Here is a 16,841-nt window from a genome sequence, read left to right as displayed (position 1 = left end):
ATAAAAGATAAAAAAATATCTAATCTAATTCACGCACATGTTTTTATATATAAATCTGATTCCGCCACTGTTGGTAAAACAACGACAAGCCAAGTTTAAATTATATTTTAGATGGTTTAAAATCCCGTTTGTGTGATACAGACCATGAAATTTATCGAGAACATATTATCAAGCACACCACAGCGCCTGCATAGTATATATATAAAACGGCATCATTGTGGATAGTTTGATGATATGTTGATACTGCAGATTATATACCTAATACTTCCAGCATTATATTGTGACTTTACATACCATACCCATGAGACAGAAAATAGTTTTTTGTGTTCCGTGCCATTATCACAGTATTAACCATAGATAAAAGAAATATGGTATTAACAAACCGTTCACAGATTTTTTTGCACACTTCTTTCAAATTAAAGAGAAAATAAAACTACATAATTAAAATAATAATAATTATTATTTGGCAAATCTAGCATAAAAAGACCACATAGGTACATATTGTGTTAAGGCTTGGGTTCTAATCAGTTAGATTAGAATTAATCCGTCGTCATCATTGATTGAAAGTCACAGTCATAGGATTACAATTTTTTTGGGATGTCTAGAATTTAATATATTTAGGAAAATCTTTGCCTATTGGTAACATTATATTGGGTATAATATTTGGGATCCTTGCTTTTTTTTTGCTATTTAATTCAGAATCGGCGGGGAACCCTCCAAGAGGACCACATTAGCAGTACCCAAGAACGTTATATGTATACCCTAATGGGTTAACTATTTCGATGACAATACTCAGCTCAGAAGACAGGTCAAGTCTTCTGCCTTTTTGGTCTGTCGTAGTCTTTGTCTATCATGTTGGTGCTCTTGAGATGGGATGACGGCCATTTTGTTATTTTATTCCCGCCCTTAATTCAGTTATTTTAATTTTGTTTTGGATTTCATACCGGCTCCATACTATCGGTAAACAGTTCGCCAAATATGGCGATTTCGGCGTACATACATGATTTTTCTTTTCGGAAAATCTCACATATAAGCTATTCAATGTACGTTTATTCGCATCGGCATCTGTTTGAATTCGCCGATATTGTGAAGCCGATATATTTGTATTGGATACTCTATAAAAAATATAATATACGTGTGTAATTAACTTCTTCATAAATGTAATTGTTATCCGCTGAACAACCTCTTAAACTGGTCAGAGATGGCATTGCCGTAGCGGTAGACATTTAGGAGCAGCCTCTGGAAGGGTCTTGCTGGTTTTATTGAGTCTCCGTCTCTGGAAGCAAAATATTAGTGGCAGCTACTAAATTTGATCATCAAAAACATGATTTGGATACGTGGCTCAGTTTTTACGACAAAAAGTTGCATTTGTGTGTTCTTTGCTCTCCCAACTATCTTCACACCAAAATCACCTCAATTCAATGCTCCTTTTGACGTGAAAGAAGGCCAAACAAACAAATACACATAACATATTAAACAAACACACTTTGGAAGTGTAGGCGTTAAGAAACAATATGATTTTTGCTGCCTGACGCAGTCTGTATATTGCAGAAATAAATTTTCAAGATTCCCATAGGGAAATGCGTGCTACGTACAAATTAAAATACTTACTCGATATGTACAAAGTTACAGGTTTTATTTACCGCCGGCTACACACTATAACCCAATTCAGAGAAAACAGATACTGACGCGAACGAATGAACTTTTATTCACCATCAGCAAAGTATGTCGAAGTTTGATGAACTGTTGCATATAGTGTATAGCCGGCATAAAAAAATCTGATCATGCACGGGTATAGACGCATTTGTAGGTTCCCATCACAGGATGAAATCAATAAATCGGTACCCAAAACACCCTATAATGTTCCTTAGTTTGGAGTTCTTCTTGATTTAACTATAGTTTGTTTGGAAAGAGTATAATGCAAGTGTATTGGTTTCACTGGCGGCAGATTAACTTTGCAAGTCGTGCAATCAAGTTTAAATAAATAAGATAAATTATGAAAATCTAAGACAGACTATATACTCATCTTTATTGATTCTTATCAAGTACAAAAAGCACAGAGAAAGAGTTGATTCAGGTATTGTTCCGGAACTGAAGGTAATTCCGACATCGACCCATTTATTTTTATTGTTTGTTGATCTATAACCCTCTGTGACCAGGATCAAACCTGTGCTGTTATAGGTATTCTTTATAATATCGGTCAACGACATTGGTGAAGATGACGAGAGAAAATCAGTAGGTACATTTTACCGTTCTGCCCATGAAACTGACTAAGAAGGTACTTACATATACTTAGCCAGTTTCTTGTTCAGAGCTAGAGATTCTAATCATGTATCGTGCTCAAGATCTAACCAGCAAGGAGATATAAAGAAAGACACAAAATGTGTTTTATGTGTTTATTTAAATCTTATCCTAATAGGCGTGCCACAAACGTGCAACGTGCTTCATTCTTTACACCTAAGTGATGATCTAAAGAGTCTTAATTATTGGATATAGAGATAGAGAGACCAAACGCATCTTATCCTAATAGGTGTGTGCATCGTGCAGCGTGCTCGGTCACACCTACTTGCATCTGATAGTCCAAGGTTTGTCGATATAGTAGATGTGAAGGGACACGATGCCGTACGAATCAGCCCAGTCGTGGAAGCAGTCGGGGGCGTAGGGGACGACAATCTGGGGAAAGAAAATGTTAAAGTAGTTAATGATCTCTTAGTGTCTTGCAATTACATTGTAAGACACGTTTTCTCCGTTGCTTGCGCAGATGTTAGGAGAGAAAGTTCTTGAAAGAAGTAAGTTAGCACGATGTGAAGTGAAACGCATTTAATTAATTTGGTTAGTTACAGTAGACATCATTACATTATATTATTAGAAATTCACTGAGCTATGACCTTTTTGAATTGCTGCGGCGCATATCTGCTTGGTATTAGTTTTAAGTTTTATTTTATTTTTGTTGCCTACCTATGTGTTAATAACCTTGTGTAAGTTGAGTTGTTGAAATAAATCATTCATCCATCCATTAATTACCTCCGGCACTTGTTTAGGAGAGGGCGGGATCTCGAACCAGCGGCTCTGTTTGGCCAGCTTGCCGATCATCATGAAGCCCGTGCCGACCAGCTCCCCGTCGTTGACCAGCGTGAACCACGGCAACCAGTCCTCGCACTTCATCTCCTTCGTCATGTTGTAGTAGTAGTGGGTGCCTGGCGATGACAAGATTTGTATTTATTCTATAGTGGCGTCCTAAGTATCGCCTTTGAAAGGCGATTTTGAAATCTGAAATGTCCCGAATGTCGTCCCGTTTCGGCTTCCAGGGACGGGATGCCAGATGAGAGATTTTAATAAAGCATATAATCCATCCATACAGATAATAATGTAAAATAATATCGTACGATGGACCATTGATAAAACTTATCCAATTTTGATAAAAAGAAATCCGCTTCGATTGATAATGAGTAATGTAGTTTTTTCATATAAATGAAAATAGTTTCAATCACAAACAGGAAAAGCAATGTATGTGATGTGAATGTAAAAGTGTATGTTTATGATCATATCCTCCTGTCTGCCATTTCATGTTTTGCATACCCGAGATGGTTCATAATGTACCTGATTAAACAAAACATCTCCCTCTCACTCTCGCTTCTCATTTGCGGCTGTGAAAAATCGAAACCTAGGGTCAGCGTAAAAATGTACTGTTCAGCTGCCAAAGCTGGTTTTATATCTTACTTTGTACGGCATCCACGGGGCGATATGGAGTGATTCTATTGTAGGGCGGAAACCACACGCCAAAACATCTCTTACCCATATTCGGCACGCAGTTCTGTTTCTTGTAGAGAGTCTTCTTCGCGATATCGTCTTCATTCAGAGGGATCTTGAACAGGCGGCCGTCCAGCCCTGTCACCCACACGCCGCCATCTTGCAGCGTCTCGCCGTTCGCGATTTGAGGACCAGCGCCCGCTTTCAGGGATTCTGATGAAGGAAACATGTATATCGTCATGGCATGACAGACCTGCTATCTAAATATTTCACGACCACGTGTGTATACTTATATATCTCTTATTTTTATGTGCTGATAACAATTTAAACCATATGTGGCATCTGCTATGTGCTATATCTAGTGATTGAAGTAAATATAACCTTCAGATACAAAGAACTGAGTAAGGGTCCAGTAATCCCTGGAAGGCTCTCCCTCGGAGGCAGGCGCGCGCCACTTCACCAGCTTCTTCTCAGGCTTGAGGGCTAAGGACTCGAAGTCATCTACTGGTAGCTGGTTAAAGAAAATACGTATCATTAGGTACATGCCTTCTCTTCAGAAGGCATCAAGATAAGTCTTGTGTTCATTTTGACGAGGCCCGTACTTAATGAACAATATGAGCATCACTATCCATTTTCAGGCTTCACTATGCATCTAAAAATGGTGATGTATATTATACACATGACAATCTGTGTATAAAACATGGAATTAGTAAGTAGGTATGTTGTACGAAGTACTTACTAAATCCATGGTATAAAATTGTTTTTGACAGCTTATACAATTCGAAATTGTAATATCTAGGTACTGAAATAAATCCTGAATTCAGTATAGGTATTGCAGAATTCAGAGTCGTAGGACATTCACCAGCTAAAATTCCAAAATGGTCTTCTAATCCAATTGTATGCGTGTTGTTATCGGAATGTTTTTGTTTACTTCTAATTTTAGTTCTATTGAAAATATTTTTTTTGCATGATGGCGGCTATCAAAGTAATTTTCTACTAAGTGCGTCAAAGATCTCACGTTGATCTCACGTTTCAGGTATCGTGTTACTCTGAAACTACCGTAAACTACCGTAACTACTACAAAAAGATGATACTGGTGTATTTATTTTCAGTACTATTCCTCTAATTTCTACTAGCTGCAAGAACAAATGGATTTTCTCAGGAGATAAATTTTGAAAGGCACATAAGGAATTTTATTCTGATTTTCTTTAGCTGCATTGTATGGTTGACCGTAGATAATTTTCTTAGCACTATGTACTGTACATATATTGTATTAGTGCAATAAAGTTTATATAAATAAATGAATACATAATAGAATGTTCCAGGAAAGTGACATCACGTCGGTCCACGACCCTACGATTGCTGATGTTGATTCAGTTAAATTAGATAAACGCAGCAACGTAATGGCAGTATTACAATAATAGTCGGAGAATTGATGCCTACTACGATACGTTTCTCTTTCTCTTTCATGTGTTAATCGTTTTTATAATTTTTGTAACAATCCGAAATGTCTCATCCCGGGTCACTTTTATTACTCGCATAATTTCTCGTTTATTTAAAGTTTATTGCACACAAAATACTATGTATTATTATGGGCGTTATTTCCCTTTACCTTTGGCATACTTGGATAAGGTGTTAGATACTCCTTTTTTATCATCAGCTTTAGCAGAAAAATGTCTTTCAATATGCTGTTGCGGAGAATTGGTTCCAGAATGATCTTCTCTGAGGCTGGCGTCCTCAACCAGACGATAATATGAAATAGTAACGCTGTTAATCGGTAATCCTTTCTAAAAATCTACTTACAGCAACCTGCAGTCCAGCTACAAAACCAGCAGCATCATAGAGAGGACACACTTGTCTGCCAGTGGGACAGTACATCTTCAGCTCAGGTAACGCACCAGGAGGACGCTCCGTCCTCTTCCATCCCTCTCCCTCCGCGTCGCTGATCGTACGAGGGAGCGAGAAGAAATACTCTTTGTCTATTAGGGCGTCGGACCAGCCGTATTTCACTGAAATATATATGGATTAATGAAATTTCGACACATTGCATACTTCATCTACCTACATATGCATAATGAAACAATGGAACTACCTCTGAATAAAACTAAAAACGAATGGCCAACATTCAGTAATGAATAGGCACATACAAGATATGAGATGGATGCGAAGTCGCTCAGTTCAGTGCCACAAAAGACATCAATCATAAAGTATAATTTGTATAATTTGGCGACATGATATATAAGGTTTAGGTTGATACTTCAAATCCGAATGGTAATTGACTTAAATATATTAGATAACTTAAATATAAAGAGGGTGTTCTAAGGTACTTGCCTCTAAGTCCATTATATTTAACACCTGAAAAAGAAACAAAGAAAAATCAAAAACGTTGTACAATTATTCAATTGAAAGAGAAGTCATTAATATCCAATAACAATTAATAATATCCAATAACAATTTTTATTCAAAAACAAGGGAAGATTTTTGCCTCATGTACATTCGACTACAAATAAACTGCTAAGTAATAATAAAAGTATCGCATCTTAAACAGGTAAGTATGATAATTTTGAACAGGAAAATGGTTTTAAAACAGCAGAGATCCAGTTTTCGCTCTATCAAAACTGTATTCCCAACTGGTAAACAGTTTACGAAAATGCAAAATAGAATTGATAAATGGTTGTGCAATATATTGCTGTTGAAATACCTAGTTTTGTTTTTGCACACATTTGAATGCAATGAGGGTATCTGTGGATTCTGTTAAAGCCATAGCTAATGCGAATATTTATTTTAAATTCGCTAGTGTCCATGCTACTACTACTAGATGCAGTAAACGTAGTAAAATAATGATAGACGCAAAAGTCATATCAGATGACTTTAGGCGACTTGAATTAAATCTGACACTATTGTTAGCAATTCACACACTGGAAATGAAAGTAATTATTTATTTTTCCTGATGATTTATGAAAAAATTGAATCAGAATAGTAAACAGTTGGGAATTCTAGTATCGGAGTAGTACCTATGTGAATGTAAGTATATGTCCCTAATGAGGAACCAAAAGACCTAGTGGACAATACACTATTTACAATTGCCAATTAGCATACACGTGAGACAAAACATTGTTATTTTCCTTATTTTGGTTTTGGCGTGGATAAATTAGATATAACTTGATTTTTTATTGTACCTAAGAAATAAATTATTTGGGTCTCAAGAGATTCTGATAGATAAACATCTACAGTAGTACCTACTCATTGGAGCATAATATTAGATATATTTTTTGAGGCATACAACGGAAATCAGTCGCAAACTCAACCATGCTGAACAGCAGGATCTGAATGAACTTATTTCTAATACATTTCTCTAATTTTCAACGTCACAACGTATCTTTTTCGATTTTCTTCCATCAACCTTTAATATTAAGCCTCGGCGCAAAAAGAGGGGTGTTATAAATTTAACTTGTCTGTCTTTGTATCTGTCTGTGGTATCGTAGCTCCCAAACGGATGAACCGATTTTCGTTTAATTTTATTTTGTGTCATAGATAATTTTATCCCGAGTGTTCTTAGCCATGTTTCATGAAAATCGGTTCAGCCGTTCAAAAGTTGTAGCGAAAAGAATATTGAAAGTCGGGGGATTTTTAATTTGTCTAACAAATAAACTTGTTCTGGATTCTTCTATCTATCTAGAGAGCTTATTTCTGTTTCACATAAACAAAATATTAAAAACAATGAGTGTTTTTCATTTTATGCGTGTGGAACAGGTTTGTCAACAAACACGACCTTGTACAGGGGTTAAAGACTTGTACTTGCTTATACTGGTCTTATTTGTAAACTGACCTGCATGGGACCCTAGATCTACCGAAAAGTGGCAGGCAATGCTCTGCGAACTCACGCGCTTTTTCGTTGTTTCGGATGGCCACATGCTATCGGAAGTTCTCAGGTTGGAATCCTACTCGTGCCACATGATCGACTACGAGTTTAGCTTTCTTCTACCGAGGTATGGGGTTCCATACCGCCTATTTTGAATATCTTTCAGAAAGATGTTATATTGAAGGGAATAAAACATGTATGCCTCGATGTAGCGAACAAAAAGATAAGATCATTTTCGTTAACAAAATGTTTACACCTAATAATACCTATTTACTTCTGCTGGCTTATTTGGGTAGCCCCAAAGTTAATCTTGGCCTAAAGAGCGCCAGTTAATGTAAAAAACAAGGTAAAAATATCAGGTTTATGGAGTAATAGGGTATAGCGTAACCTATATTATTTTTTATAGACATAATCATCATCGACAAAGTTCTTTTTCCCACTGCTGGGAATAGGCCTCTTATAAGACTCATAGACAAATAATCTTGGTATCAATGAGACCACTTACCGCACGCCACAGAGACGGCAGCTAACACAAAGATGAACACTTTCATTCTTGATCTGAGGTCTGAATGCGCAGAAGTCGAGACTTGCACTGCAGCGGCCGAGGACAGGCCGCATCTTATAGGTACTCGAATTACGCCGTCCGGTCCTCGGTGTCTATTCTGATACGTCAAAATCGTGTCTCAATAAATAAATAAAAAATAAACATGTTCTGGACACACAGATTGAATTAGCTCCAAAGCAAGTTAGGAACTTGTGTTGTGCGATAACTATGTTTTATAACATTCGAATATAATAAACATTCAAGACCCAGGTCAGTCTGAAAAAGATTATTTCCCATATTGACCATACCATGGATAACCTGTGCAGCAGTCCGACATGATGACTTCATTAGGTTACAAAGGTCGTCACAAATAGCCAGGTGCTGACTTCTAGGCCTGTCTAGTCGGCTAAATTTGTGCGGACTCATACCCCATTCTCTGTGTGGTGTCATACAGATCTTTCATTGTACATATTGCAGGGTAAGTAGGACGTTATAAATCATTCCCGAAGAAGGTTACCGTGAGGCTGGCGGCTGGTCGGAAAACCACAGCCGTAACTTCAAAATGTTAAGTAATTTTTTTGATCCATGAATGAATCTATGAATCCATCAAGGAAGACGCTACAATAGTTATTCAATATTAGTGCTTGTTGAATATTTACTTTCTGACTGTAAATATGCATTACTATCGAGGAACCATGGAGACACGATTGTGAATTAAGATTCGAGAGAATCGTTACCCTGTGTATTGGTGCGTTGAGTATATTTGTTATGTTAGCATCAAAAAAACGAAGATATATTAATCTGTGCACTATACTTCAATATTTTTATATTAATAAAAGTCAGGACTCTAGCGAATTTTCATGTTATTAAATATTTTCAAAATTAACGCATATTTTGATATACATATAATATATAGGTAAGTATATCAAACAAAACCATTTTGATGTGTGTGATTATCTGTACAGTACCTAAATAGGGGTGTGTAAACGGTGCCCAGGGACAAACAATAGCAATCCTAAGGAGGGTTGACGACAGGCAGACGCGTAACGCCACAGGTGAAAATCTCATTACAAATTGCCAAATTAGTTCGCCGAATTGCAAATTCCTATTCATTACGGAGCTACGATGCCACAGACAGACACGGATACATGAAATTATTATGTACTTTAACAAAATTGATTTAATAATTTGATGGAAAGTTCAGAAATGTTTTCACAAAGCTAATTCTTAGCATAATTTGGCTCGGAAGAATTAGGATAAACCATTTTCTTTATAAGAATTTTATAGGGTTAAGGGTTAATTGCTTTGAGGGTGAAGGTCGGATTTGTAAGTATTTGGGTACATCTATATTATGAAAGACTAGCCTTCGACCGCGACTTCGTCTGTGTTTTTTCGCAACAAGAAGTCAAATCAGTCTCTCTGGATACATTTCTTTGGGCTTAAGTTAAATCATCAAGCGTTTTTTAATTTATTCGTCATAAACAAAAATACTTGAACAAAATCTGTATAAGTAATAGGTATAAAAGCTTTACCTACCTAGTTAATTTATAGACTACTAATATGGGTCAGAGTAAACAGAAAAGAAATAAGTTTTAAAAATATATAGGTATCGGTATCGGTATCTATATATCGGTCCACATTTTTATTATATTAATCTTCTTTTATAAGTCTTCTATCTAAAGTAGTAGATGTCAACTGGTTTTGATCTTTCAATTTTCGTTAAAAATATAAGATGTTACTGATGAAACAAAATAGCTATAGCAGATATTATGGGACAGTTGCAATTTTTAATGTCAAATCAATGTTTTTAAAAAAATTAAACCGTCAAGTGCGAGTTGGACTCGCGCGCCGTGTGTTCCGAAAAAAAAATATTTTTATTTTCATATATATTTCATATTTGGGATCAAACTAGTTTATATGACACAATATTTTAGATACACGCTTTTTCTTTGCTATTAGATACAAAGTTGCGTCTATATGTATATATAATATATTATGTTACGAATTGTTAATAAATTTGCTTAAAAGGGCAACAAAAGGTCCGAACAAATTTGCAAATCTGTACTTAGTACACAAAGGTCGCTGATCTTGCTCATCTTCCTAATTTACAGGGTAATTTGCGAGGGCCAGCCGCACTTCCATTACGCTAATGTCCAATGATAATGCACGATTATGATAAGCACGGTGCACCCAGGATTGGCTCTCGACGAGTGAACTCCTCAAGGTTTTTTTGCCACGTGTTTAATGCAAAAAGATTCTGTCACTACGATTGTAGGTATGGCATACTTAGACACAGATAACCATAAAAACGAATGTGAAAAATAACTGAGCGGCGTTGCAAATAAACCTACTTTTCAAAACACAAGACGAGAGAAGTATGTGAAAAAAATGATTTTGCGAAATCTTACACTTTTCCGCATTTCTACTTATATTGAGAATTGATTTCAATTTAGCGCCTGCCAAAACCGGGAAACTTTGTTACGAATCAGTTAAAGTGAATTGGAGAACAGGCGCCATACACTAGTAGTTGTTTTAACTTGGCACGCTCTAGTTTGCAAACCAATGAAGTGTGGATTGATTTATTACTTACTAGATTTTAGTAGAGGTATAATAAGTATTGTTTATTTATTATGTAAACTTTATTGTTCCTAGTAAAAACATACTAATAAAAATATACATTATCATTAACACAAACAAATGGCGAATTTAAGGCTAAAAACATTTTGTTTTCAGTTAACCATTAGGACATACAGAAAAACAAATGCGGCGCAATAATATAATAAATTACATAAGTATTTTTAAATATAACGATAAATACATAAGCTACAACAAAGTACATAAATATGAATATATGACTACATACATATAGGTATATGGGTATACCTAGGTGATAAAAAGGAATACATAAACATATATCTTCTTCATAGTCGTATTCCTCATGCATGGCTGAGGGTCGTGGTCATTACGTGGAATAAAATACACATAATTTTCTTGGCATTATTGGCAATGGCAAACCACTCTATGTTATGCCATTGTCTTCTCCGTTTCACACACAAGTTAATAATGAACCAGTGTGCAGATTTCTTCACGATATTTTCAATTTTCCTTCACAGGAAGCAAGTGGTGGTCGATGAAAACTACTATACCTACATGAGTCAGATTGGCGTAACTACAAACTCATGTGGCACGAGTAGGATTTGGACCTAGTACCAATTCACAGGACGTCAGTCTTAACCATAGATAAAATAATAATAATGGTCTTAACCATTGAACCTCCACCGTTTCAAAGTAGGTATATGTATGAGAAATTTCAAGAAAATTAGCTGAGTAGATAAAGCTTTACGAATAGAAACTTACTTTCGGATTTAAGATATTAAATAAAATAAAGAAATAAATATATACGGACAAATCACACAGATGGAGCTAGCCCCAAAGTAAGTTCGAGACTTGTGTTATGGGATACTAACTCAACGGTACTATATTTTTATAACAAATACATATATAGATAAACATCCAAGGCCCGGGCCAATCCGTAAAAGATCATTTTCCATTATGACCCGATCGGGGATCGAACCCGGGACCTCTCGGTTCAGAGGCAAGCACTTTACCACTGCGCCACCGAGGTCGTCATATTAGTTGGGATAGGTACATCTCTGAGTTACAAATTAATTCTCTTCGAATTATATGATCTACTAGATGTAGCCCGTGGCTCCGCCTGTGACGAAAAGTAGCCTTTGTTACTCTCCACCCTTTCTTTGGACATCGCAGCCTAAAAATGCAACCGGGAACAGGTGTTCTCGTAAATATTTTTTATTCCAAACATTTTGTCATACTTTTTAAATCCGAGTAACATTTTGTGAAATGTATTGTTTTACAACAAGCCAGGTTGCAATGTGTTTCGTGGGATTAGATCATTTACTATTGATTACAGCGATTTGTTTAGTAAATCACCGTAACTAAATAACTAACAATGTACTTGCTGCCATGTTACGATATAACTTCCCGTGTTCGAAATTGTTGTGCAGTTTAAAACAATACGAATTTACACGGTATCAAAAGATACAGCCGTTTAAGCGAAATATTTTGACATCAACAAGGAAATTAAAACTTAAAGGGCAGTACCTGACGACCTAAATACATTTAAGCCAAGGCAAGAGTAAAATAAGCATTTTAAAAATCGCGCATGCGTACCATCCATCACCATTATATACATTGAAATTAAACACAATAAATTATTATTTTTTTATTTTAAATGCCTTTTTAAAGTTTTCTTTGCATCTGTATTCTTTGAGCAAAAAAGAGTTTACCAACAATATAGGTAGGTAACTAAGTATTTATATATAAATAATAAAAATCTTATACTACCGGCCCGCCCCGGCTTCGCTCGGGTAAAACCATAATAAAAACGTAGCCTATGTCACTCCTGAAGTTTCGTCTATCTCTGTGCCAAATTTCATCAAAATCGGCCTAGTAGTTTTTGAATTTAGTTATTACAAACAAACATACAAATCTTTTCTCTTTATAATATTAGTATGCGGATGTACTTATAGTGTCTTTTTTATTATATATAATGACCAATGATCTTCTCCTTTTAATTTACTGGAGATTACTCACTCACGTTTCATTGCCTGAATTAAAGTTATTTATTTATTTAGAATATTTATTAGACAAACCAAAGTAGAACACATTTTTTAAAATCTTCTTTCGCTAATTTTCAATATTTTTTTAAATTTATATTGCATTGCCTGAAACTGAAAGGGCAATCTGTTGCTTCAGGTAAGTGCGATACTTTAACTATGACATTTGTATATGTGGGACACCATATATTTCTTTTATCTATGTAGAACACAGATAATGCAATAAATATACGTCTGATATGATTTAATTAAAAAATTAACTCGTGGAGTCTTGACTGTCAAATGATTTGCAAGATAGTACCTAACATATGTGCAGCAATTTTGTGGGTCAGGGTAGTTACATACTTTCTTTGCATAAATAAACATAGATACCTATTGAAACATTATTTTTGCGACTGACGTAACCAGACGAATTGCATGTGACCCACTTGAAATACTTAGGTGTATGAATAACTAGCTTTAGCCCGTGGCTTCGCTTCCGTGGTAATTTAGGGATAAAAGGTATCCGATGTGTTAATCGGTTATCTATTGGATTGCATATAAATATTTGTCCTAATATAGTTACGCATCGTAGTTTTACGCAGAAACATCAATACGCATTGTAATCATTAGGCATAATTTTTAAAGCATAAATACAAAAAGCACAAATACAAAAACTATATCCATTGAAACTTCTAATATCAAGTAACATAAATAGTTAAAAGCATAATAATAAATAAGCATCATTCCAAAATCCATAAAAGTATTATCCTTGTTATAAATAATGAGCAATGCATAAAATGACACATTGAAAAGTTGCTATTAAACAGGTGCTAGGCGTTATTATATGTGGGTAAAATGCAATTATTTTTTATTAATAATGAATGAAACAGTGTTGTCAATTGTAGTATAGACAAGTGTTATTAATTGTTATGTATGACTAAAAAAATTGTTTAAAAATGGAAAATCAAGTGCGTATATTGAGGACAAACAAAGGAGGTTTCAAATTAAACCACAATGGTTTCATATACGAAAAAAACCGGGAGGAAAACAATAAATTCTACTGGGTGTGTGAACTACGCCGCAACGATAATTACAAGTGCAACGTTCGACTTATAACCAAATTAAATGATGCACAAAATCATGAAATCATATCCAAACAGATAAAAACCCACAATCACGAGCCTGATGCACTAAGAGAAAAGGTTAGTGGTCTATTAATTACGATCTATTACGGTATATACTCGTACTAACCCTAATCCTATGTACCTAATTAAGTAATGTTATTGTTCATGTTGTAGGTTCAATGCGCCCGTAACAAAATTAAAGAAAACGCATTATTAAATCCTGATAAGAAGCCAATACATATTATATCAGAATGCGAATCTATGACCACTCCATTAGTGTTGGCTAATCTACCAAATAAAGTTAATTTAAAACAAACAATATACAGACAGAGAAAACGAACAGTTTCGATAACCGAACCAACAGATATACACTTTGAATTAAATAAAGAATACTGTATTCCAGAAACCGCAGAAGATCATAATATCCCTAACAATATAATAATAATAGATAAAAAGTATGATAATGATAGAAGAATAATAATATTCACATCAAAGAAACTAATTACGTTGTTATGCAAGTCTAAGTACATAATTATGGATGGAACATTTAAGGTAGTACCGAAGATATTCCAACAACTATATACCATACACGGGTGTATATTTTCAGAAACATTTCCTTGTGTATTCGCATTATGTACCAACAAGGACAAAAATACATATAGCATATTATTTACATTACTTGTAGAATACTGCGAGGAAAACAATTTACTGCTATCACCAAAATACATTATGATGGACTTCGAAAAAACTGCACATACGTGTGCCAGACAAGTTTTCGAAAATACTACGATAAAAGGATGTAACTTTCATCTTGGTCAAATAATTTATCGCAAAATACAAAAGAATGGTCTTCAAAAACTATATGGAAACAATGAATCATTTGCATTGGAAATTAAATGTTTGTATGCTTTGGCATTTTTGGAAGAGTCAGATATACCAATATACTTTGACGAATGGAAAATAACAAAAACGTCACCAACAGGTAAATGATTGTATGCCTACATAGTTTAGTTTTGTCCGAGTTGGGAATGCCTTATTAAAGTCGGTTCTGGCACTCGCCGGCCGCTGCCGCGGCACGCTCGCTTCGCTCGCTCGGCTCGTGCGGGGGGTTCATGTCCACCTAACCACGCTCGTCGCTTCGCTCCTCGCTAACCTAAACGTTAAAAAGTTGTGCTGTAGGTAGGTATTTGACGTACGTATATGGTGTAATTTGATACGTATTTTTTCTTCCAGAACCAATAGCGACGTGGTTTGAACAATATTATGTGTGGGGTACTTCAACTTCTCCGCCACAATTTCCACCGGCAATATGGAGTACACACCAACTAACCCAAGAAGATATACCCAGGACACAAAATCACGCCGAAGCATGGCATAACCGATTCGCACATTTCGTGGGGAAACACCATCCCCAGTTTTATTATTTAGCAAGAAAGATTACCCAAGAGATAACACACCAAATCACAGAAATTGAAAAGAGGCAACTCGGAATAGCACCACCTAAAAAAAAAAGAAATACAGCGATAAACTGAAGCGTATTGACATAATTATTAGTCAGAAAAATGATTATACAAGTAAAATTGATTTCCTAAAAGCCATAGCCAGTAATCTAAACCTCAAATGAATGGATATATTAATAAATATATATTGCATGATATATATTTAAATTTAATAATATGTAAAATATTAAATGATTGAAATAATAATATATCATGATAACTTTGAAACTGTGTTTTATTCAAATGACAATTATGACAATTAAATTATGACAAATAATGAATAGTCCTAAGAATAATATGAATAATGTGCATTAGTCTAAAACAAATTATTCCAACACAGAATATTCCAATAGAGTATTGTGCCTAAAAATTAGTAGGCGAAAATATTACTATGCGATAGAAGTACTATGCCAAAACATATTATGCGAAAACAATTATGCGAATCCATAATAGTCTAAAAAAAAATAGGCGAATGAAGAGGATCCCTGTTAATCTAGGTTATATTCAACCAGTGTACCAAATTTCATAACAATCTGTCCAGTAGTATTTGCGTGAAAGAGACACTAACAAACTTTCGAATTTACAATATTAGTAGGTTACAGTAGTTTAAAATGTTCAATGCATATAAAAATATATTATCCTGTCCATATCATGCGGATTAATATTTTCTTTGGTAGTCTGTGTCCTTTGAGTAAGACTTGGCATGGCTGTATTTATTATATAATAAACAATATTACGCTAGAATTAAAATTTAGATACAAATATGTTTTTCATTTGATTTCACCATGCATCAGCGATGGCCTAGTTCTGCCTCATCATCAACTTACATATAAAATACTATTAGTCCCATTAAATCCCCCATAAGTATTTTTCTTTAATATATCCTATGTAGGTATAGTAGATATAGCCTATTTACAGTTTTATTATATGTGTATATGGATTTTACCACTTCAGTGTTGACAGTAACAGGAAAATATTGAAATGGTAGATAATATTCCACTTAAATAATTACCCTGCAGATGCTGGAAATGTCCACTATAGTAATTACCGTGCGCAAGCGCACTTAGGGATCGATATACGGCTATCGATAAGTGACTCATCGCATGCCCCTCGCCCTAGCGCACCGAAGTTTTATGGCCCCGCGGGCAGCGAGTCTTTGACTGTACTATAGTATATTAGCTACCGCTGTACACGTGATTTTAATTAAATTTTTACGTCAATAAATCTTTAGTAAAGAATGTTGAATTTCAAATATTGTTCATAAACAAAGCAAGTTATCGATGTGTATCAAATTCACGTGATAACTCGAGTAAATCCACTAATATACATAATCAAACTTAGTGATGGAAATCGGTGCAACGGTTATTTATCGTGGTTACTGACTATTCAGACCAGACCTAACTGTTTGGTTACACTGATGCACCTGGGTGGGGCGCAATGAGG

At 35.1% G+C, this 16,841-nt stretch overlaps 2 protein-coding genes across 2 annotated transcripts; one reads left to right on the top strand and one right to left on the bottom strand.

Moving 5' to 3' along the window:
* Positions 1 to 441: 441 nt before the first annotated feature.
* Positions 442 to 8,203, bottom strand: LOC128677334 (uncharacterized). The gene is made up of 8 exons (XM_053758084.2): positions 8,118 to 8,203; positions 6,082 to 6,105; positions 5,554 to 5,759; positions 4,132 to 4,261; positions 3,796 to 3,963; positions 3,025 to 3,197; positions 2,567 to 2,673; positions 442 to 1,276 (listed from the first exon to the last, which is right to left on the bottom strand). The coding sequence occupies exons 1-8, from the start codon at positions 8,161 to 8,163 to the stop codon at positions 1,168 to 1,170; spliced, it is 963 nt and encodes a 320-aa protein (XP_053614059.1). The 5' UTR covers positions 8,164 to 8,203; the 3' UTR covers positions 442 to 1,167.
* A 5,509-nt stretch (positions 8,204 to 13,712) lies between these two features.
* On the top strand, positions 13,713 to 14,889 carry LOC128677314 (uncharacterized). Its single transcript, XM_053758062.1, has 2 exons — positions 13,713 to 13,977; positions 14,074 to 14,889. Exons 1-2 carry the CDS (start codon positions 13,732 to 13,734, stop codon positions 14,887 to 14,889), a joined length of 1,062 nt encoding a protein of 353 aa, XP_053614037.1. The 5' UTR covers positions 13,713 to 13,731.
* The last annotated feature ends 1,952 nt before the right edge of the window (positions 14,890 to 16,841 follow it).

The sequence above is a fragment of the Plodia interpunctella genome, chromosome 17 (genome assembly GCF_027563975.2).
Source record: "Plodia interpunctella isolate USDA-ARS_2022_Savannah chromosome 17, ilPloInte3.2, whole genome shotgun sequence".
Lineage (NCBI taxonomy): Eukaryota > Metazoa > Arthropoda > Insecta > Lepidoptera > Pyralidae > Plodia > Plodia interpunctella.
This window is presented reverse-complemented; position numbering and strand designations above follow the sequence as displayed.